The sequence below is a fragment of the Topomyia yanbarensis genome, chromosome 2 (genome assembly GCF_030247195.1).
Source record: "Topomyia yanbarensis strain Yona2022 chromosome 2, ASM3024719v1, whole genome shotgun sequence".
Lineage (NCBI taxonomy): Eukaryota > Metazoa > Arthropoda > Insecta > Diptera > Culicidae > Topomyia > Topomyia yanbarensis.
The window spans coordinates 300,673,535-300,696,949 of record NC_080671.1 but is presented as its reverse complement, the minus strand read 5'-3'; the positions used below and the strand labels follow the sequence as shown (position 1 = coordinate 300,696,949).

At 35.0% G+C, this 23,415-nt stretch overlaps 1 protein-coding gene across 15 annotated transcripts in view; it reads right to left on the bottom strand.

The window, feature by feature from the left end:
• Positions 1-335: 335 nt before the first annotated feature.
• Positions 336-23,415, bottom strand: part of LOC131683361 (cytospin-A-like) — a 258,651-nt gene continuing 235,571 nt past the window's right edge. For 13 of the 15 annotated variants that reach the window (XM_058965272.1, XM_058965285.1, XM_058965284.1 and 10 more), the window contains 3 exons: positions 1,145-1,396; positions 683-957; positions 336-608 (listed from right to left, as the gene is read on the bottom strand). In XM_058965272.1, coding sequence (XP_058821255.1) covers positions 519-608; positions 683-957; positions 1,145-1,396 — 617 coding nt within the window. In that variant the 3' untranslated portion in view covers positions 336-518. Of the gene's footprint in view, positions 609-682; positions 958-1,144; positions 1,397-1,522; positions 1,689-23,415 lie in introns of those variants that run through there. The other 2 variants (XM_058965273.1, XR_009304514.1) reach the window with 2 other exon arrangements.

Sequence of the window (23,415 nt, the reverse complement as noted above, 5' to 3'; positions counted from 1 at the left end):
GAATTTGCAAAGTGCACCCTTATATCGTAAACAAAGACGTAGTCCTACGTCAAAAAATATGGTAACCAAGATGGTAACGCACTTTCGATCCCTATGCATTCAGTCGTCACCTTACACTAAAGTTGCTCCAAAGCATTAGTTGATGGGATGAAATCTGTCAATCAATCGCGAAGTTACAAGATCGCAGAGAAGTTGATTACTCAGCTTAATCTTTGAACTGCTACGATTAAGGCTGCTTCAAGGAGCTTCCGCGTGTGCTAATAGACCCTGTACAAGAAACTAATAGACCAATCCCGTGAATTTATTTCGGATAGCTATTAGCTAATAAAACATAATTTCGTCGACAGCTAAAATAAAGGAATATCTTTAATTTCATCTCAAATTTAAATCAGGTATTCAACAACGCAGCGATTTTTGTGACGCAATGCAATAAATAACGGAAGTGTAACGCGACTAAAACAAACAAATAATTGCAAAAGTGGAAGTCTTAGAGATACTAAACAAACTTGCATCCGATATCACGTCTCAAAATGTTTATAGATAGCCGTTACATAGCCCATCACTTGCTGCCAATCTGGCCGTTCCAACTGACACATTTCATCAATATTCTACAAATAGAAAAAAAGCGCGTTCAGATGATGCTGATACACTATAAAGCTGATAATGAATAGTCGATGCTTACTAGTGAAGTTGGTATTCCAACACTTTCGGCCGCAGCAAAGGCCAGACTAAAGTTGCGTCGTTTGTCACTGGGACTCAGTTTGTCGTACGGAATCCTGTCCGGTAAATAGGAATGTATGATGGCGCACAGTGCAAGGCCATCATTCCACGAGGAACTGAAGTTAGTTATATCTATGTTCCGGTAGCCTACCGTTTTGTTCTGACACCACTTCAGCAAAGCGTTTCGTTTGGAACCTCCATTTTTCACAAGTGCATTCAACGGATCCTTTCGGTCACCTGAAATTTGATAATGAAACAAATGCAGATAACATAAAATATATGAAGGATAAAAGAGCAATTTCCAAAGATTGGAAGTATTAGTATTACAGTCGTAGTAATTTCTTTTAAATTAACAATGAACATAAAGCACAAACGATCTAAACTATATGTAAAAAGAAAATATAATGACTCAAATAAGACATACTTATATCGCCGTAGCTATTTCGTCGAACATAATCCATCGTCTTGTGTGACAGTATCGAAGCGGTAACGTGATCATCAGTTTGTTGTTTATAGAGTTTTCCAGTATGATTGTAGTTATTACTGATCAGTGTGGAAACTTTATTGTTGCAATTAATGTTATTATTACTGTAATTACTACTATTATTATTACTACTGTCAAGATTACCACTGCTATTTGCGATGAGGTTTTGGGTTTTAATCAGCAATACTGTATCTAAAAATGAAATAAAGAAAATCCACAATCAACATAAGAAAAATAAAATAGCAAACGAGACACATAACGGACATAGAATCATTAATCACAAACAAACACAAACATAAAAAAAATATTGTTACTCACATGCATTTGAACTTTATGGTTTTGATAGGTTTATTTTTCGTTTCGTAATTTTACTACCAGTCCTCAAAGTATGTGCATTGCACAATTTTCCCAATAATTAGCATTAGGGCTTGTATGCACAGTAATAAACAGTGATGATGTCGACCAACCGCACCAAATGTCGTATCTTTTACATCAAAAAACAAACATGAAATATACTAGTAGTAACGTAATTTTTGAAGACTTTAAGGTGGTTTATGATTTGCTATATCCACGAACACTTCAAACTGGCTACAATGTTCTAGCTAACGCAATAATCTCTAAAGGGGCAAACAGAATCCGTCATCACTAACGCAGCGTCAGGCCCAGTTTGAAAAGCTCTAAAGTTCTCGTGACAATATAGCCTCGTTTGCTACAGAAAGCAATCCATAGTGTGGCAGACTTTTCCAACCGTGGTTTGGCACTCCATTAGTGACGGAGCATTCTTTTTTGACCCTTAAAGCGGCTCTTGCCGAGCGGTGTCGAAAACAAAAATACAGTTTAGTGGTTTGTTTATCTATTTTCCCTGGATTACCTCCAGTTTCTCCTGGTACTGTAACTAGCCTATCGATTTAATTTGTTTGTGAGTAATTAATTAAGGCATGACGGTTAGAAGTATAGATTGCACTACAATGGCTAGAAGTGGAGTAGTCTTTAAATGAGTAATCTTTTTTTGTAAGAGGCTTTGAAATTCGGCGGCTGTCACTCTGCAATTTCTACGATTTGGCGCGAAATACTTACACTTAAGGACATATTCACAGCAGCCATCATCAAATTACGGACCAAGGTTAAGTGCTTACATGCCAATTTTGTGATCATCTGTACATGCTACATGCACAGTTGTTGCTATAAATGCAACTACCGCTATCATCACCTGCACACTAGAGGGGGACACAGTATTATGAAAAAAAAATTAAATTTCACTACGAGTAACTTTCTGGGTCGCATTCAGGTACCAGAACAACTCTGCAAATTTTAAGCTCGATCGGTGAAACTATGTTTTTGCGCCCACGGTTTAAAGTTTACATGAGGAAGTAATTTTCGCTATCCGTGAAATAATTAGTTGTCATCGTCTTTCAATTGTGAATTTTTGATATTTTGGACCATTTGTGGTTGTCCCGCTTAAATAATAGAACCTGCAATTCCAAATCCGGTTTCATTGTAGTATGATTCGCTTCGCAGTACGAAGTCAAGCGAAAGGTGCGTTCCAGTAATCAAATTGAGTTGCAGAGAGAGAAAGTGACGTGTAGCCCATTACACTTCCGGAAGCGACGTAGAAAGTATTTTTGGCAGTAGGGGAAAGAGGGTAACAGTGGAACTATGAAAACGTATTGTTTTCATAGTTCCACTGTTACCCTCTTTCCCCTACACAGGATATAGAAATGATCTTCGCATGCTGGATACTGGTGAGACCGTTCCATGTACCTTTTCCAAGTATTTTAAATATGATATGAATTTATATAACCACCAGGTAACTTTTTTTCGCCTTTCGATATCTCCGTCATCTATGAAAACTGTTTCGGTTCCGAACGTTTTCCTTAAGAAGATGATAGGACTATTATAAAATTAAAACGCTTGTAAGGACATGGCCAGGTGTGTGGAGATGAGCGGGTCTACGTCATTGTCATTGTGGCGAAGTCTGATATGGCAATGAATATGCTCAATTCTGCAACTCCATCTACGATTTGTGCAGGTGTTCGTGCTATGCTATGCTACGGGTTAAAGTTTACATGAGATTTCGCATGGAAAAATCGACTTTTGCAAAATAATTCTTTCAAGAGTCGCCCGTTACCTCCTGAAAATAAATAGATATAGGAAATTTGTCAAGGAAACAAAGTCTCGAAGACCGCGAAACGATATGATGCTTGTGGAAAAAGTTATTAAGCAAAAATCGATTGATGCCCTGAAGATTGATGAAAATTTCAATGTTTATAGCATCACTGCTGCTTATGGTAGAACTATATACAAAAATTTTAACTTTCTCTTATTATGCACAAAAGAAGCCTCCATTTATCCCTCAAAACTTTTGCGAAGTGGCCGAACAGTATAGATAAATGATTTAGACACATTAAGAGAAGATCGAAACAAAATTGCATATAGTTAAACAACCACCAGGTGATAGGTATTAAGGTGATATAAAAAATGGATATTATATCAATCGACAGAGCATCAATCGGTTTCTGCTTAATAACTTTTTTCTCAAGCCTCAGATCGTTTCGTGCTCTTCGAGACTTTGTTTCTTTGTTAAATTTCCTATAAAAGCCACATAACGATTTATTTTTAGGAGGCAATGGGCGACTCCTGGACGAATTATTTTATGAAAGTTAATTTTCCCATACAAAATCCCATGTAAACTTTAAACAGTGGGTGCAAAAATATAGTTTCAGGGATCAAGCTTAGAATTTGCACAGTTGTTCTAGGACCCAAATGGTACCTAAAAAGTTGCTCGGAGCAGAAATCTAATTTTTGCCCCGTGAAGTTAATGGGGAGTATCATAAAACGGTCAAAATCATACTGAACTTTTGCGCGTGGTTAAAAAAAATTGTTCATGTGAGAGGCTTAAGCTTTTTTATTTTTACAATTTTTTTATGAATATGTAATTTTTTTGTTAAACATATTCGTTCATTTCAGAGATATTAACTATCCATGATGGCAAATTTGTCCCACTTTCTATGAGATTTCCTATCTTTATGGGACTGACTTGCGATCATAGGTAGTTAAGGCTCAAGAAACTTTCTTTGAGCATTATAAGAAAGGAACGTTTGGTAGTATGCGTAGGAAAAAATGTACAGGCCATATTCGATTATCCGTAGTCTCGATTATCCGTAGACTCGATTATCCGTAACTCGATTATCCGTAGAAAATGATTCGATTATCCGTAGTCCGAAGAAATTGTTTCAATTTTTCGCACATTATGTCTTCTAAAGCTACATTACACGTCTATTATTGTAATTGATACCAACTACAGTTTCTGAAAGAATAAATATTTTCTAAAAATTATTAAATCTTCATAGAAATATAGAAGTTTTATTTAATTAGCATATAATTTTGAATTCGATGCGATGACTTACATATTTTCGTACACCAATCAATTACAATTGATACTAGCTACAGTTTTTGGAAAACCAGAATTTTATGTTATCACGAAATATTCACAAAAATACGTGGAAATACAGAAAATTCGCATTTTTAACAAAAGCTAAAATATCAAAGAACCAAGATTCAGCTAGTTTCTGATTCCCTCGCTAAACAATATCTCTAGAGCGCATGATGACGATGTTGATACTGCCGCTGATTGAACAACACACGCTTCTTGGTGTCGTGCGCATAAAAAGTTGGGCATTTTTGAGATTCGCAAGGTGTGCAAAATTCATCCCCCTAATAAATTCATGTTTCAAAATTGTCCACTGCTGGTTCTTTGTTGGACCAACATTGGGCGACGCCCAGCAGGCGTTCATTACTGGATGTGTTGAATGGTTTTGAAACAAATTCTTGGGCTTCTCAGTGGAATCTAGCATGTTGCTTCTCTTAGAGGATTCCCAAAGTTTTGTTGTATACAAACCAGTGATGTGTAATTTCAAATTCAGTTGTTATTTCTGTCTGAATTTACCGAAACATAAGTATACTAATCCAAATTAATCGAACACAATACTTCAAGGTTGCACAGAGAATGGGCAAAAATCGAAAACGAAAAAAGCAGTTTTCCACACCGTTTGTTAGATCTTCATAAAAATCAATCAGCTTATGCAGAATGTTGTTACAGTACTGCTGATTAATTTTTGTGAAGATCTAACACACGGTGCACAGTGGCGGATTTGCCTAAAAACCTGCCCAAAAGTCGAAAATTGCATGGTAGTACTTTGGGTTCTAGTACATATTTTGTCCTTCAGATGGTGCTGCCGCATACTATTTTAAGTGAAACGCTCCAAAATTTCCATATTTGAGGTGTTGGCACATCCAAACAGTTTAAACCATCGCGTTTTGCTCATATTTTTATCGAGCGCTCTAAATATCAGTATTATTCAAGTGCAGCTGGATTTTGATAAAAGTGCCGGTTTCGAATGTGGAATAATGGAAAGTTATGCTGACGGTACGTACTTTATTTATATGTATTGATGTCAAAAGATATTTTTTTGTTTGTTTATAGAAAATAACAGTAACTCACGCTTTTGTAGCAAACGGTTTCAACACACATTTTTGTTCCATTTGGAACATTATAGAATTCTTGCCCGAATTTACCCGTTTTTCAGTAATTATTGATTAAGTGGAGACGGAGACGGATTATAAGATTTTCAGTTTAAAATTTGGACTCGTACTTTTAATTACTACTGCACCGCTGGTTGTCATAGCGAGTCGCACAATACTGCATTTTGATCAGGAAGAATTGTGTATTTAGTGGTGAAAATTTCATCAAGATTCATAAACATATTCAAAAATTATCAAAAGTGGAATGCAAAAGACGTAAATAATTCTGGTCATTCATATTGAAGACCAACGAGGTCAACAGAAGTGACCGCCAAAGGATCCCAATTTCAAAAGTCGATTTTGAATACCATGCTTAAACGGGAAACTATGACGTTTGATCATGCAAAGCAAAACAAATCTAGAAGTGGAATATATGACAGGATAGGGGAGTCCGGGGCTAGTTGGCGGTTGGGGTAAGTTGGCGGAATCCCCTTTTCTCCGTTTCTATTAGACATAAAGCGCTCTCTGTCGTTGTGAACCTCAAGTAATGTGAAACGCATTATCCAATGTGTTTTTGTTGTTAAACATTTTGTTTTGTAGAAGCTGTGGGTGATATTGTGTTTTTGAGCATACTTTGTAAATTTTCTTAATTTTAAACATTTTGTGTTATTTAAGGTGGTTTTCAATATATTCCCCGAATGATTATATTTTTCGATAGTGCGTGAAAAGAGCTTTCAGTATCCGTATAGATATTACACCTATCCATACACAAAAGTAATTTTTTAATCCTTTTTTATAAAAAGTGCTGTTGGGGTAAGTTGGCGGTGACGCACACGGGGCAAGTTGGCGGTACTATTTACAGTGCAAAAATAGTCATCAAATATTTTCATTTCTCGAATTCGCTCCAAAGTAAGAGAAACTTTTTCTTGTGTCTCTCGTCAATGCAGGGGACAATTATTTCGACCAATTGCCTGAAGAATTTCGAAAATTTGCTTTTGAATATGGAGTACGCGTCGAAGTGAAAATGACAGGGTATTGAGACTGAAATATAATGAAAAGTGTTGAATAATATACAGTTTTATTGAAATGACAATCGGCACGTTTCATAAGGACCACTGATGAAATCTAATTTCCATTTGATTGTTTTTTTTTTGGCATTCCGCCATCTTACCCCACACATACCGCCAACTTACCCCGGGGCTGGGGTAAGTTGGCGGCTTTTCCGGGTCACATATTTTTTTTCTCTAGAAATAACGACAACGTATGAAACATTTTCATAATGGACTTTGGACAACTCCTCGGTCTAACAATTTATATAATACTATGAATCTTAGTAAATTTCAGTTGTTTTCGTATTTTTGTCATATTAATTTTTTTAGTTACTGAAATTTGCATGCAAACTTGTTCTCAATTTTCACTCCATGCATTTCGTCGCAAAATCGGCTTATTTTCTATAATTTATAAAAATACTATTTTTCGTTTTTTGAAAAATATGTGCATCGGACAGCAATTGAATAATAATTGTAGAGTGAATAATAATTCTACAGAGAGTTTAAAAGTTTTGTAACTATGTTGCAAAATATTTCAAAAAACATTGTTTGAAATGACTAATAACATCAATTCTCATAATAGCTACATCATAAAGACACCCAAACAGAGTTAAAAATAATCGAAGCTCTTTTTTGACGGCTGAAAATGAACCTGATGCGACTCGCGGTGAATAGAAAAAATATTCATTCAAATATCCATGTTATTCATTCAATTGAATATCGTACAATATATTCATTTCACTAATTATATAGGAAAATGTTTTCAAATGCCGGTAAAGCATATGAAACTACAATCATCATCGCTTACATTGTGCCAGGGCCTACTTTGATGCGTTTGATTCATTGCTGCACGGCCGCTTCGTGTAATAATCAGAGACGAATGAAAATCTGCATGGATGAATGGGCGGTTTGTTCGTTTGACGCTTTCAACTGCGTTACTGAATATTGAAAATGAATGCGGCTGAATATGATCAATATTCATTCAATGAATTTGAATATTTTTAACTCTGCACCCAAACATATTTCTGCGTGCAAATCAATAAAATTTATCATTTAACTACACACCATTTAAAATTCGATACATTATAAACCTTATTGGCATACACTGGAACCATTAAATCTTCATTCGTGAAAATTTACTTATATTTAGATTAAATTGTCAGCCACTTTGTATCCGCCATTTTGATTTTTGAAAATCTGACATCAAAATCGTAATCTGCGACCCCAAAAACCGTGTACATTTGCAGTTGTATACAAAGTTTTGTTGTATACAAACCAGTGATGTGTAATTTCAAATTCAGTTGTTATTTCTGTCTGAATTTACCGAAACATAAGTATACTAATCCAAATTAATCGAACACAATACTTCAAGGTTGCACAGAGAATGAGCAAAAATCGAAAACGAAAAAAGCAGTTTTCCACACCGTTTGTTAGATCTTCATAAAAATCAATCAGCTTATGCAGAATGTTGTTACAGTACTGCTGATTAATTTTTGTGAAGATCTAACACACGGTGCACAGTGGCGGATTTGCCTAAAAACCTGCCCAAAAGTCGAAAATTGCATGGTAGTACTTTGGGTTCTAGTACATATTTTGTCCTTCAGATGGTGCTGCCGCATACTATTTTAAGTGAAACGCTCCAAAATTTCCATATTTGAGGTGTTGGCACATCCAAACAGTTTAAACCATCGCGTTTTGCTCATATTTTTATCGAGCGCTCTAAATATCAGTATTATTCAAGTGCAGCTGGATTTTGATAAAAGTGCCGGTTTCGAATGTGGAATAATGGAAAGTTATGCTGACGGTACGTACTTTATTTATATGTATTGATGTCAAAAGATATTTTTTTGTTTGTTTATAGAAAATAACAGTAACTCACGCTTTTGTAGCAAACGGTTTCAACACACATTTTTGTTCCATTTGGAACATTATAGAATTCTTGCCCGAATTTACCCGTTTTTCAGTAATTATTGATTAAGTGGAGACGGAGACGGATTATAAGATTTTCAGTTTAAAATTTGGACTCGTACTTTTAATTACTACTGCACCGCTGGTTGTCATAGCGAGTCGCACAATACTGCATTTTGATCAGGAAGAATTGTGTATTTAGTGGTGAAAATTTCATCAAGATTCATAAACATATTCAAAAATTATCAAAAGTGGAATGCAAAAGACGTAAATAATTCTGGTCATTCATATTGAAGACCAACGAGGTCAACAGAAGTGACCGCCAAAGGATCCCAATTTCAAAAGTCGATTTTGAATACCATGCTTAAACGGGAAACTATGACGTTTGATCATGCAAAGCAAAACAAATCTAGAAGTGGAATATATGACAGGATAGGGGAGTCCGGGGCTAGTTGGCGGTTGGGGTAAGTTGGCGGAATCCCCTTTTCTCCGTTTCTATTAGACATAAAGCGCTCTCTGTCGTTGTGAACCTCAAGTAATGTGAAACGCATTATCCAATGTGTTTTTGTTGTTAAACATTTTGTTTTGTAGAAGCTGTGGGTGATATTGTGTTTTTGAGCATACTTTGTAAATTTTCTTAATTTTAAACATTTTGTGTTATTTAAGGTGGTTTTCAATATATTCCCCGAATGATTATATTTTTCGATAGTGCGTGAAAAGAGCTTTCAGTATCCGTATAGATATTACACCTATCCATACACAAAAGTAATTTTTTAATCCTTTTTTATAAAAAGTGCTGTTGGGGTAAGTTGGCGGTGACGCACACGGGGCAAGTTGGCGGTACTATTTACAGTGCAAAAATAGTCATCAAATATTTTCATTTCTCGAATTCGCTCCAAAGTAAGAGAAACTTTTTCTTGTGTCTCTCGTCAATGCAGGGGACAATTATTTCGACCAATTGCCTGAAGAATTTCGAAAATTTGCTTTTGAATATGGAGTACGCGTCGAAGTGAAAATGACAGGGTATTGAGACTGAAATATAATGAAAAGTGTTGAATAATATACAGTTTTATTGAAATGACAATCGGCACGTTTCATAAGGACCACTGATGAAATCTAATTTCCATTTGATTGTTTTTTTTTGGCATTCCGCCATCTTACCCCACACATACCGCCAACTTACCCCGGGGCTGGGGTAAGTTGGCGGCTTTTCCGGGTCACATATTTTTTTTCTCTAGAAATAACGACAACGTATGAAACATTTTCATAATGGACTTTGGACAACTCCTCGGTCTAACAATTTATATAATACTATGAATCTTAGTAAATTTCAGTTGTTTTCGTATTTTTGTCATATTAATTTTTTTAGTTACTGAAATTTGCATGCAAACTTGTTCTCAATTTTCACTCCATGCATTTCGTCGCAAAATCGGCTTATTTTCTATAATTTATAAAAATACTATTTTTCGTTTTTTGAAAAATATGTGCATCGGACAGCAATTGAATAATAATTGTAGAGTGAATAATAATTCTACAGAGAGTTTAAAAGTTTTGTAACTATGTTGCAAAATATTTCAAAAAACATTGTTTGAAATGACTAATAACATCAATTCTCATAATACCTACATCATAAAGACACCCAAACAGAGTTAAAAATAATCGAAGCTCTTTTTTGACGGCTGAAAATGAACCTGATGCGACTCGCGGTGAATAGAAAAAATATTCATTCAAATATCCATGTTATTCATTCAGTTGAATATCGTACAATATATTCATTTCACTAATTATATAGGAAAATGTTTTCAAATGCCGGTAAAGCATATGAAACTACAATCATCATCGCTTACATTGTGCCAGGGCCTACTTTGATGCGTTTGATTCATTGCTGCACGGCCGCTTCGTGTAATAATCAGAGACGAATGAAAATCTGCATGGATGAATGGGCGGTTTGTTCGTTTGACGCTTTCAACTGCGTTACTGAATATTGAAAATGAATGCGGCTGAATATGATCAATATTCATTCAATGAATTTGAATATTTTTAACTCTGCACCCAAACATATTTCTGCGTGCAAATCAATAAAATTTATCATTTAACTACACACCATTTAAAATTCGATACATTATAAACCTTATTGGCATACACTGGAACCATTAAATCTTCATTCGTGAAAATTTACTTATATTTAGATTAAATTGTCAGCCACTTTGTATCCGCCATTTTGATTTTTGAAAATCTGACATCAAAATCGTAATCTGCGACCCCAAAAACCGTGTACATTTGCAGGTCAATCAAAACCATTTTCGACTTTTGGCCAGGTTTTTAGGGAAATCCGCCACTGTGCGGTGTGGAAAAAAAACTGCTTTTTTTGTTTTCGTTTTTTGTCTCTTCTCTGTTCAACCTTAACATAAAATAAGTTGGCTAAATAACTAATTACATGTCTTACTTTCACTTTATAGAACATAAAGTGATCGATATTCGTCCATACGTCAAACATTAATGCATGTTTTTTTGATTCGATTATCCGGATGATTCGATTACCCGAAGCGAATTTTTTTTGTGCCCTACGGATAATCGAATCTGGCCTGTATTCAGATTTGCCGTCGATTTATTAGATAATCAATTTTTCAAAATAGTTGCTGGAAAAATAATCAACCCAGAGGAATGGTGCTTTTGAAAAAATAGCTGTAGTGTTTTTGGTTAGGCTTTTGTGTTGATAATTTCAAGTTCTTCACCATAAACAAAAAAATAATATTTACCTTATTGATTATTGCGTTGATTGGCTTTATATTATTTTTTTTAATGTAAAAAAAAATGAATAATTATTTATTGCTACAGATTCTTGAAACATCATTAACGGTCCACATATCAATACGCAGGGCTGTAGAGAGAAATTACGACCCCCGTCCAGTATAAGGGGTTCTTCTATCATTGTAGATTTTTCGAATACATAAACGGTTAAGCTCGAAATCTGTTGGGAGAATTCCCTGCAATTATGCTATAGTTCATAGAAGCTTTTGTGGGGGCTATGGTGGAACACTTAGTGCTGTTAATTCAAATGATTTTTCAATTTCAAGGGGTGTAAGGTCAATATTTTTCGTTTATTTTCCGCCGGTTTGATAACACTGAGTGTCTATCACCGAGTGGTGACTCCACAACCAAATATCGGTTCATCACACATGGACCGGGACAAACGGTTCTACTTCCATTGAGAAGGAAGGCTTGACACAGAGTTTTCACTTCAGAAAATCTCAACAACCTCGGCTGGGATTGAAAATTGTCTTTGGGCGCACCCTTAACGTTGCTGGCGTTATACCACTAGGGTGGGTGCTCCTATAGTTGAGGTGTACCAATAGTTGCAGTAGTGGGTTATACGCCAAACTAAGGTACCAACCATCAACAAATATTTTTTTTATCGATTCATCGCACTAAAATTATGCGACAATAAAACTGTTATCCTTGAAATTTGCTCAAATAACTATTGAAAAAAATGATTTTCTTAGAATTTTGAGCTCCCTTGCACCTATAGTTGATGTAGTGTACCTATAGTTGCAAATCCCATAAGAAAGCAATGGGATTTGCAACAATAGGAACCGAAATTAGCGATTGCACCACTATTGGTACATGTGTTCCTATAGTGGTACAAGCGGTTTTGAATACATAAATTAGTTATTAAGCCATCTTTATATTTTTCCTATGAAGTAGGAACTGAAAGCTTTCGTTTATTGTATTAACATTGCCCATAGGTCTATTAATCGATTTTTTATCAAAAGTTTTCCTTAAGCATGCGACTATTGGTACATCCACCCTACATATTCTTTTTTCCGTGAAGGCTGTATTCAAAATCCGGCCAAAATAGCATGGAACAATCGTGCTGCTTTAAGAAAGGTAGCTAGACGTTATTTCAAGCACACTTTCGCGTAATTTTCCTGGTTAACGGTCTCGGTTGCAATGAAAATTTTGTTTTCCAATCCACAGGTATAAAAGCCTGCCAAATCAGATATTTCTATGTGAATTTCGACAGCTTCAAATGCTTGAAAATATCGGCCACCTTTCTCTTGCGGTTGCCATTACACTGGTGACAGTTGATTTAATCACTTTTAACAATTTTGCTAGCTCAGCGTGCAAGCCAGTCCAGATTCAGGTGGAAAAATCGAGCTAAATTTCGTTGTGTTGTTCCTCTTGCTTGGACGATACTTTTATGACTGAAGAACAAATGTCAAAATAAAAAAGGCATTTTTCTGGATACAGGAAGATGATATTTTGAATATCGTGCAAAGAAATGCGTCAAGCTTAAGTCGGCTAAATTTTGACCGTAAAACATTTTATATATCTCTACGAATTTTTTAGTAGTTTTGAAAGAAGCCGATTTATCAATAATTCATATTTATACAGGTGTCGGTATTGCATGGATTTGTTCGGATCTTTGTGTGGTTTCACCTAGAATTCGTTAAAGAAAAAACATGTTCGGCCAAATATACATCTAATTTGTTCGATTTTTAGCTGACTTTCTTCGGTTTTGGAAAAAACAGATGAAGGTGATTTTTGATTTTTTTGTATGTTTGGTATAATATTATAAAAAAAATCATGATTAAAACTTTGCACAAAATGCGAAAAAAGTAGCAAAATGGAAATGTAATAAATTAGAAAAAAAAAGAATATTCAATGAAGGGATAATTTAAAGAGAAAAAACAAAAAATAATAAATAAGGAACAAACGAGGAAAAAATAATAAATAGATAAAATGGAACAAAACGAGACTTTTAAAACAAAGGAATAAGATTAATAATATGCAAATAGTCAAAAACCTACCAATGCCAAAAATAAATCGGATTAACGATAGAAAAATGGACAAAATAAAGATAATGGAAATGTTAAACTTTGAAAGTATGTAAAGTATGTATTTTGAAGAAATAAAACAGATTGAATAATTGAACCAAACAAATGAAGGAAATGAAAAAGGAATGTGGATAAAAATTCAAGAAATAGAAAACTATTGCACAATTCTTCAAATATTGAAAAATTGTTAAACGGCAAAATGAAAAATAAAATATCATAAGCATGGAAAACAAGAAACACGACAATCGGAAGAAAAATGAATAAACAAACGAAGCTAAAAAATGTAAACAAATATACAAATAAACAAAACGGATCCACTGAGCTAGGCGTAAAAATAACAATAATACACAATGTCTGAAATATAAAAATTGGTAAATGAGCTCATTTAGAATTGAAAAAGTGCTGTTGAAGAATAGAAATAGAAATAAATGAGAACAATTGGGTGAAATAAATTGATGAAAAAGTAGAAAACAGGAACAAATGGAAATAGCCCGGTAACAAACAAAATTTAAATCATAGAAAACAGCTAAAATGAAAATGGTTTATAAATGGGAAAAATAAAAATGCAGCGAAAAAATAGCAATGTTGCAATAAAAAAATAAGAGAAATTTAAAAATAATAAATGGTTTTTTTTTCATTATTGAGGTTATAACCTTCGTCTCGTTTTGGGTTAGAGAAATTTCTTTTGGAAAAATATCTAACCCTATGTGCGGGGTTGGGAATCGAACCCAGGTGAGCTGCATTGTACGCTTTACCAACTACGTTATGCACGTCCCCTAAATAAATGGGTTAAATAATAAACATCTATATAAAGGAAAAGTGGAAAAAAATTAAAATTTAGTGTAATGGAAAACACAAAACATGCACGAAACGCAAAAAGATCAAAACAAAATAATGAGAAAAATGTTCAAATGAAAAATGAACAAAATAGAAAACATGAAATTCAATATTGTTTGAATTGGCAAAAGAGTAAAATGCTAAAGATAATGGAACATAACAATAAAGAAAATGGGAGAATATTAAACGAAAATTCATAAAAAAGGAAAAGCATCAATTTCAAAACTGATATATAGAATACAAAAAAATTGCACAAAAACATAAATTAGAACGATAAACATTGAAAAAATGATTTTTTAAAAAACAAAGGTGGATGCTAAAATTGGAAAATATGGGAAAAGGGTGTGTAGGCCAGATTCGATTATCCGTAGGGCTCAGAAAAATTTCGCTTCGGTTAATCGAATCAAAACAAATGTTTTTTTCTTCATTAAATATATTTGTTATATGTTGATAAACAGGATCTAAGGTACATGCATCAATATTTGACTTATGGAACTTTTTTTTTGTCAAACCGTTTGAAGAAGTGAAAAGTGATAGTAAGACGTGTAAGACAAATAACTTATATAGCCAACTTATTTTATTTCAAAGCATTGTGTTCGATTAAAATGGGGTAATATACTTTGGTCTTATACTCAAGACGCATTAAACTAAATTCTTTGCATGAATCTTCAGTCAACTTGACGCTAGTTTTGGTAAATTCAGACAGAAATAACAACTGAATTTAAGATCACGCACCACTGGTTTGTAAACAACAAAAAAAATTTGTTTCAAAACCAAACAACACAGGTCCAATAATAGACGCCTGCTGAACCGTCTGCTGGGCGTCGCCCAACGTTAGTCCAATGAAGGACCAACGTTAGTCTTAAAGGCTGTTCAGTGCATCTACTTCGTAAAGAATTATTAGCGCTGTTTGTCCGTCTCCAAAATTTTCTACAACAGATTTTGTCAGATTTTTTACCCGTTTTTTAGCCAAATTTAAGACAAAATCTTCTGATTTAGTTCTCTTATGATACATGATGGAATTAAAGCGAAAACCTTTTGATAAAGTGTGCTAAGAATTCAAAATGTCTTAAAATAGCGTGTTCTTAAAATGATTAAAAAGGTTCGATTTTTTTAACTGATGCGATAATAGACCGACTCGGAAGAGTTGTGTAGGGTTTTATATCATACTTTAGATAATCCCAATCAATATGAAACAAAAATGTTCAGATTTTGTCAGTCTTCAATACATACTGGAGCTGCCAAAATCGGTCCTTGTATTCATTCTAAAAACTACAGAGAAAATCACAGATTTTAAAATTTTGTTCTTCCAGTAATTATAGCTGGCGTCTACAGGAAATATTAGTTTGTAGCCCATCGAATAGATGCATCCAATTTTATGGCACACTGCATTGAATTGAAATATTTGTTGATTAAATGAAATTTCGTTATTTTCCAAATTATTGTATTTTTGACGAGTTTAAAATTTTGTGCTTCCAGGATACCTGATATCAATTTTTATCGATTTTTATTTAAATATTGTGATAGAAAAACAGTTTTTTATTGTTAAAAATGCGAAATTTCTATATTTTTGTGAATATATTTTGAGAATATAAAATTCTGGTCTTCCAGAAACTGTAGTTAGAATTAATTGCAATTGATTGGTGGTGTACGCCATCGCATCGAATTCAAAATTAAGTGCTAAATAAGTAAAATTTCTGTATTTCTACGAAGTTTTCATTATTTTTTTAGAAAATATTTATTCTTTCAGAAACTGTAGTTGGTATCAAATAATAAATTATAGATGTGTAATGTAGTTTGAGAAAAAATAATGTGCGGATAATCGAAACAATTTCTTCGTATGGTCGGACTACGGATAATCGAGTCATTTTCTATGGATAATCGAGTTACGGATAATCGAGACTACGGATAATCGAATATGACCTGTATAGTGAAAATACTAAAATAAATTTATTGGTAAATATGGAAAAATACAAAAAAATATAGATCGTAGAAGTTTAGTGAATAAAATCAGACAAATTTAATGAAATAAATTAAACAAATGGATGAAAATGAAACAAATAATGCGATAAATGAAATGAAAAAGTAAAAAAAACATGAAAAGATAAAGTTAATTGAAACAAATGGGACAAATATGAAAATAGAAAAAGGAAAATGTGGAGCGAAATATTAAAAAAATGTAAAGAAGAATGAATGGAAAAAAGAGAAAGAATACAAAACCTGGTTGAAACGGAAGAACAAATAAAGAAAAATCAAATATGATACAATAGAACAAGAGAAAAATATGGAAACCACTGAAACTCTAGATTTTATGAAAAATATAAAGAATTTTATCCTACGAAATGCCAAAAAATGAAAAAAATTGCAATAATTAAAGATGAACAGATTTCCGGTTCTCGTATTAAAGTAATATTTTTCAGGTAAACATCAAAAATTACTATGGATCGTTTGCTTTGTGGATTTTCATTTTTTTTTCTAATAGATACTATAGCTTAAGCAAAAAATAAACCAGTTTTTTAAAACCCATCCACAGATTACAAAGTTATTTAGTAAATACAAATTCAATTTTTCGAGAGCCCGAAACTCAAAAACATTAAAGAATTTTTTAAAATAGTCGATCACAATCCATGAGGTAATTATAGTAAAGAATGGAATAGAAAATAATTACAATCTACTAATACACAATTTGCAAAAAATTGATCTTATGTATTTTTGTCCACTTCACGGTAAAATAGTTCTTGAATTCGACACAGATCTTTCATTAGGGCCTAAATCGCAATGTACTCATATGGAGAAAAATCATTTTCAATATTCGGCGTTTCTTTTCTAAATGTAGCTTTGATTCTAGGTAAAAATTACTTTATAACCATGTTTTTTTCTAAAGGATCTTTGGTTAAACCTTATAACAATATAACAAAGAAATTGATTCCTATGTGTTTTAGTGGGTAGAAACTAAAAGCATGCTTACGCCCCAATTTGCATTGCAGTCGTGATTTCGCCCTTCAGCAATCGCCATTTGCGAGAGGGCGAATTCATGATTTTCAGAAGGGCGCGGTAAATGGGCTAAACTGACTGTGTCTTGCTAGGTAGGGCTGGGTAAATGGACGAACTTGACAGGATATTTTTTAATAGGGCTCAGCGAATGGGCGCATAGAAATCCAATGCAAATGAAAGGGCGCGTGCATCTTTTCTGCAAATTTCATGAAAATATTCAAATATTCGAATGTTTATGTGCAACAACCACCGAGTAGACATGATCATAGTAGATATTATCTATCATTTGTATAATAGAACCGCCGTTTACAGAATAATTTTGTGAATAATAATCATTCGGCCCGGTTTTGTCAAAAAATGTATGTTTAGCCGTTATATTCCATATGCGAAGAAAGGCCTAAGTCGAAATCTCGAAGAAAATGCATGTTTCACCGTATTGTTTTCTTTAATTATAAATCAAATTAAAAACATTTTAACTAATTTTCACCTCAATCTTGTAGTATTTTAGTAGCATAATGTCATAATAGCAAAAACGCATTTTTGCGATTTAAGCCCTAATGAAAGATCTATGTCGAATTCTAATTGGCGATTTGCCGCAAAACTATTTGGTCATGCGATACCTATGATTCAGCTCATGAACTACCAAAATGATGCAGTTTGTTGTTTACACCCGCAAGTGAGTTGTAGCTTCCCATAAAAACTTAATTTTATTCACGGAAAAACATTTCCAGTACCCAAATATGAATGAAAAAGTTTAGAAATTTAGTTTTATTTGTAATTATTCGGAGTTTCAACTTTCAAAACCATTTGGCTTATACATTTCTTTGAAATATAATCGTGGCATTATGGTGATTAAACAATTACTTTTCTTAAATAAAATTACAACTTGAAGCCGAGACCCAATCAATACCAATATTAAGCTCCCTGATATTTTGGACTACGTAGGAGAATCTGGCAAAAATGTTACTGAGTTTTGCTGTTCAAAAATACCAATTCGTCTTATTTCCACTGACACTGCAATGAATTCGACGTATTATTTCCTCTCGTGATCCGGAGAGTTTCTTGAATTATACCATCTCATAAAGGGTTTGCTTGACTTAGTAGGGACGGGAAATGATTCAGCGGGCTCCACGATTTACATTTTGGAATCGCCCACATGTAGCTCTGCGGATAATATCAGAAATTATTTTTTTTTACACCATGTTCGTATTGAAAAAGATTATTTCGCAGTGATATACGTACGAAGTATTATTTGTGTATAACCAATTTGCCATTCATACAGAACGGCATTTGACAGTAAGAACTGTCATTCGGAACGTGCTATAAAAAGCTCTGAGACATCATCTGACAGAACGTCATGTTACAAAAGCTTCAAGTGGGCAACTTTAGGTTTTGCATATGGACGCCGCGCATGAATGTGTTGTTTACTATAGGCAGAGGGTATGACAGGGTATGGTAGTCAATAAGGGACTGTGATAAACAGTGCATGAAATATCAATCGATATCGAACTATTACGTAACTTGACGAACATGAACCAAATAAAGTTATCTCAAGCCTACCTACAGAAATACTTTGTGTTTTCTTACGTATTATCAACAGTAAAATAATGGTTCTCCTTCGTTTTGGTAAGCATTTACCATCCAATTAACAGGTGATATGTCGTTTAAAAGTAATTTTTTGACCAATGTTTACAGAAAATATATTCACTATGACAGAACAAAATGAAATCAGCAACACTTTGCTTCCAGAGTTATCTGTGAACGGTTTCGGCATAGAATCGCCAAGAGCATTTTCGTTTTTACCTGGTGCTACACCGTTGTAGTGCAAAAAAAAAGAAACAGACTGATTGTACCCAAGTTTGAATGTGATTAGCATGCACTACACCGGTGTAGTGCACTTCCAAAAACGAAAACGACATAAGTTTCAAAGATTTCTTTTGATTAGTCTTTGATGCAGTATAAACTTTATGATATAATTTACGATAGTCCTCATGAAAAAATGGACGGTTTTAGTTGGTTATTTCTGTTTTTCCCAGGACGAATCTTTGACAAAGTTCAGTTTAGCCTTATTAGTTGTAACATCTTTATTTTGTTATCGTCCATAAAACTACTTACTACGTCGTCATAATTTCTACAATCGAAATTACGTGCTTTTAGAGAAAAACATTTTGATTTCATTTACAAAATTCTTAAAAAATCGAAAAAAAATCTCATGATATTTCACCAAATATCCAAATGTTTGATCTTTTAATTGAGAAAATTATGTTTTCCAGCATGCTGCAATATAAAACTTAGGCAAGTTAAGCGTAATAAACCATACCAATATTGAAACTATTTGCATTTTCAAATAAATCGTTATTGAAATAGTATTTGTCAGAATCATTTCTTCTGTTCAAAATCCGGGCCCCTCTACAACTCCGGGCCCGGGGGGAAACAACCCGTCCCCTCCCTCTCGACGGCCCTGTCAATACGCATAATACCGCGCATCTCAAAGGTTGACTCCGAATAGCGCACAGAATAATTCCTAATACCGCGCACTTTTAAATGGACTAAAAACTGAAACAAATAACTAAATAGAAAAAATAAAGATTTATTTTAGCACGATTTTTACTCTTTATTGTTTAATCTTATGGATATGCTGAGTACATAACAGGTATGTAATTGGCATCTGTGTCATGTTTAAATCATGCAAAAAGAAGTGGCATACATTCTTTATTTGAATTTCTTTAAGCAATAATCAGATTTACTCAAAGATATGTGATTGTTTATTCGGGGCCTGAAGAGGCTCGACGATACTAATTGTTACGTTCTCTTTGGACGTAGCTTTTTCTATTACCTACTATATACCCGGAGAGACTGAGTCGATATCGTTCAGGGCAATTCAGGGATCGAATCGACAAATTAACACTTACCCGAGCATTGCAGGTTCTTCGTATAATTTCTAGTAGATCGAAAACAATTATTTTAAAGAAATACACTATTATTTATTGACGTTTCGAAAAGAAGAAAAATCTCAATACTGTATTAAAATTTAGGTATAATTTTATAAATAATTCACGCGCGGATTCATTATAATGTGCGCATCGTTGGCTAGCATGCTGCGGCCGGGTTGGGTACCTTCGATGGTTCCGGACTGACTGACGATCGGGAGCTCGATGGAAGCGAAAACAAGAGAGAAAGGGTTCACATACCTTTTAATGCGGCACGTCGGCCGTCCGTTTGATGGTTGGTGGTAGGATTGGTGATGGTGTGGCGACTTGGCTCAAGCCGAAGTTACGTCTGGCGGCTCATGTTGACTGATCGAGGCGACGGCCAGTAGGGTTGTCTCACCGAACGGTGGGATGGTCGGAAAAGCGGTACCGTATGTTGTTGAACGGTCAGGACGGACTCGAACGAACACTGTTTTTATAGTATCACTGTGCACTGAAGTTCGGGAGTGGTAATTTAACGAGGGATAGTCGCACGTTTTTTTGGATCGGGCATTCGCTACCGTCATGATCCTCAAGCGTACAGTCCAGACAGAGGTTTCCGGATCAAGACGGCTCGCTTTAAGGTCCATTAGGACTCCACTCCGCGTTCTTCCCCCCGAGTTGTACACACGATAACGCGGTCACACAATTTTTCGTGATACACTTGACTTAATTTGGCCCGATGTAACTTTTATCAAACCCTTGTGGGATGATCTTGTTCGAGATGCCGCGAATCCGATATTCTGTTATATACTCTACGATGAGTCAACACTAGTATATCGGAATCGCGGCATCTCGAACAAGATCATCCCACAAGGTATCGTTCGATTTTTTTTTTCTCCCACCCCAGGGAGTATTGTAACCTACGGGTTACAATCGTTCATTTCAGACCTAGATATTTTATATATAAACATTGATCGAATTAAATATACTTTATAATTAGCCTTGCTGACTAGTAAATCTATTACTTTGAACTCATTTTTAGTTTGCTATAAAATGTTGACGATAAACGGCCATCTAACGTTCGGTAGAATCGTAGATTTTGTCTAGGCGCGTTTCCAATGCCAATATAAATTTGTATCGCATGTTTGTTAAATTGCCGATTACCGTCCTGGGAGTGATCATAGAGTGTTTTAAACTACAGAAACCGTCGGGACAATTCCATTGATTGATAATGTTGTTGTAGGTGCAGCATGTGACCAGGATATAGTATGTAATGAAAAGACTTACCCACCAATCTAGATAGGAACTATTAATAACGAAATCACTCTCAGCCAATTTAGTTAAATAGGCAAAATCATAAATGCTTTTCGTGTTTTACTTAGCAGTCTGTAAGTTCCAGTAACTGCAGTAAGTTCTGTAAGTTCCAGTAGCTGCACCGTTGCGTTTTCAGAACAACGGAGGAATAGCAGTTTCCGAAAAATCTTAAGAGCGAGAGAGGGGCAAAATAGCGAGAGCAAAATGTATAAAAGGACCTTCGGACACATGGACAAGGCCTATTCTATTATATACTCTACGATGAGTCAATACTAGTATATCGGAATCGCGGCATCTCGAACAAGATCATCCCACAAGGGTTTGATAAAAGTTACATCGGGCCAAACTAAGTCAAGTGTATCACGAAAAATTGTGTGACCGCGTTAGCGTGTGTACAGCTCGGGGGAAAGAACGCGGAGTGGAGTCCTAATGGACCTTAAAGCGCGCCGTCTTGATCCGGAAACCTCTGTCTGAACTGTACGCTAGAGGATCATGACGGTAGCGAATGCCCGATCCAAAAAAACGTGCGACTTTCCCTCGTTAAATTACCACTCCCGAACTTCAGTACACAGTGATACTATAAAAACCTAGTGTTCGTTCGAGTCCGTCTTGACCGTTCAACAACATACGATACCGCTTTTCCGACCATCCCGCCGTTCGGTGAGACAACCCTACTGGCCGTCGCTTCGATCAGTCAAAATGAGCCGCCAGACGTAACTTCGGCTTGAGCCAAGTCGCCACACCACCCGCCACACCATCACCAATCCTAACACCACCATCAAACGGGCGGCCGACGTGCCGCATTAAAAGGTATGTGAACCATTCCTCTCTTGCTTTCGCTTCCATCGAGCTCCCGATCGTCTGTCAGTCCAGAACCATCGAAGGTACCCAACCCAGCCGCAGCATGCTAGCCAACGATGCGCACATTATAATGAATCCGCGTGTGAATTATTTGTAAAATTATACCTAAATTTTAATATAGTATTGAGATTTTTCTTCATTTCGTAATGTTAATAAATAATAGTGTAATTCTTTAAAATAATTGTTTTTGATCTACTAGAAATTATACGAAGACTTAGGTCTGCAATGCTCGGGTATATGTTAATTTGTCGATTCGATCCCTGAATTGCCCTGAACGATAGCGACTCAGTCTCTCCGGGTATATAGTAGGTAATAGCAAAAGCTACGTCCAAAGAGAACGTAACAATTGGCCCCCAACGTCGGGTCGGGACTTAGGTCTGCAATGCTCGGGTAAGTGTTAATTTGTCGATTCGATCCCTGAATAGCCCTGAACGATAGCGACTCGGTCTCTCCGGGTTAGGTAATAGAAGAAGCTACGTCCAAAGAGAACGTAACATAATTTAGCCAACTATAGACGATTGACAAACTGTGCTTCTTGTAAGGAGGCTTCGTATATCGCACCGCGATTTTATCTTGGATGCCCAAGTAACCGTAAGCATTAAGCCATTGCACTATATTGGCTATACATTTGCACTAATGTTGCATTGAAGCTCTATTACAGCATTAACAATGCAATAAAGCTCTATATTAGCATCAATAATGCATAACTGCACAACCGACATATATCATTATCGCTTGGTCTATATACGTATATAAAGCTGATATAACGCGTATTTGCTTCAAGGATCTTTAAAGCATGTAAGCTTTACTAGTGCATTTAGTGCCATTATAGATATGATGCTATTGTAATGTTGTTGGTTTATTTATGTAACTCTTCTTGAAGATTAGATTCGGCATATTTCATTTCAATCGGACATATGCAATATAGTCCAGGGAGCAAATGCAGCGCACTTACCGTGAAGGACGAGGCAGTTCGA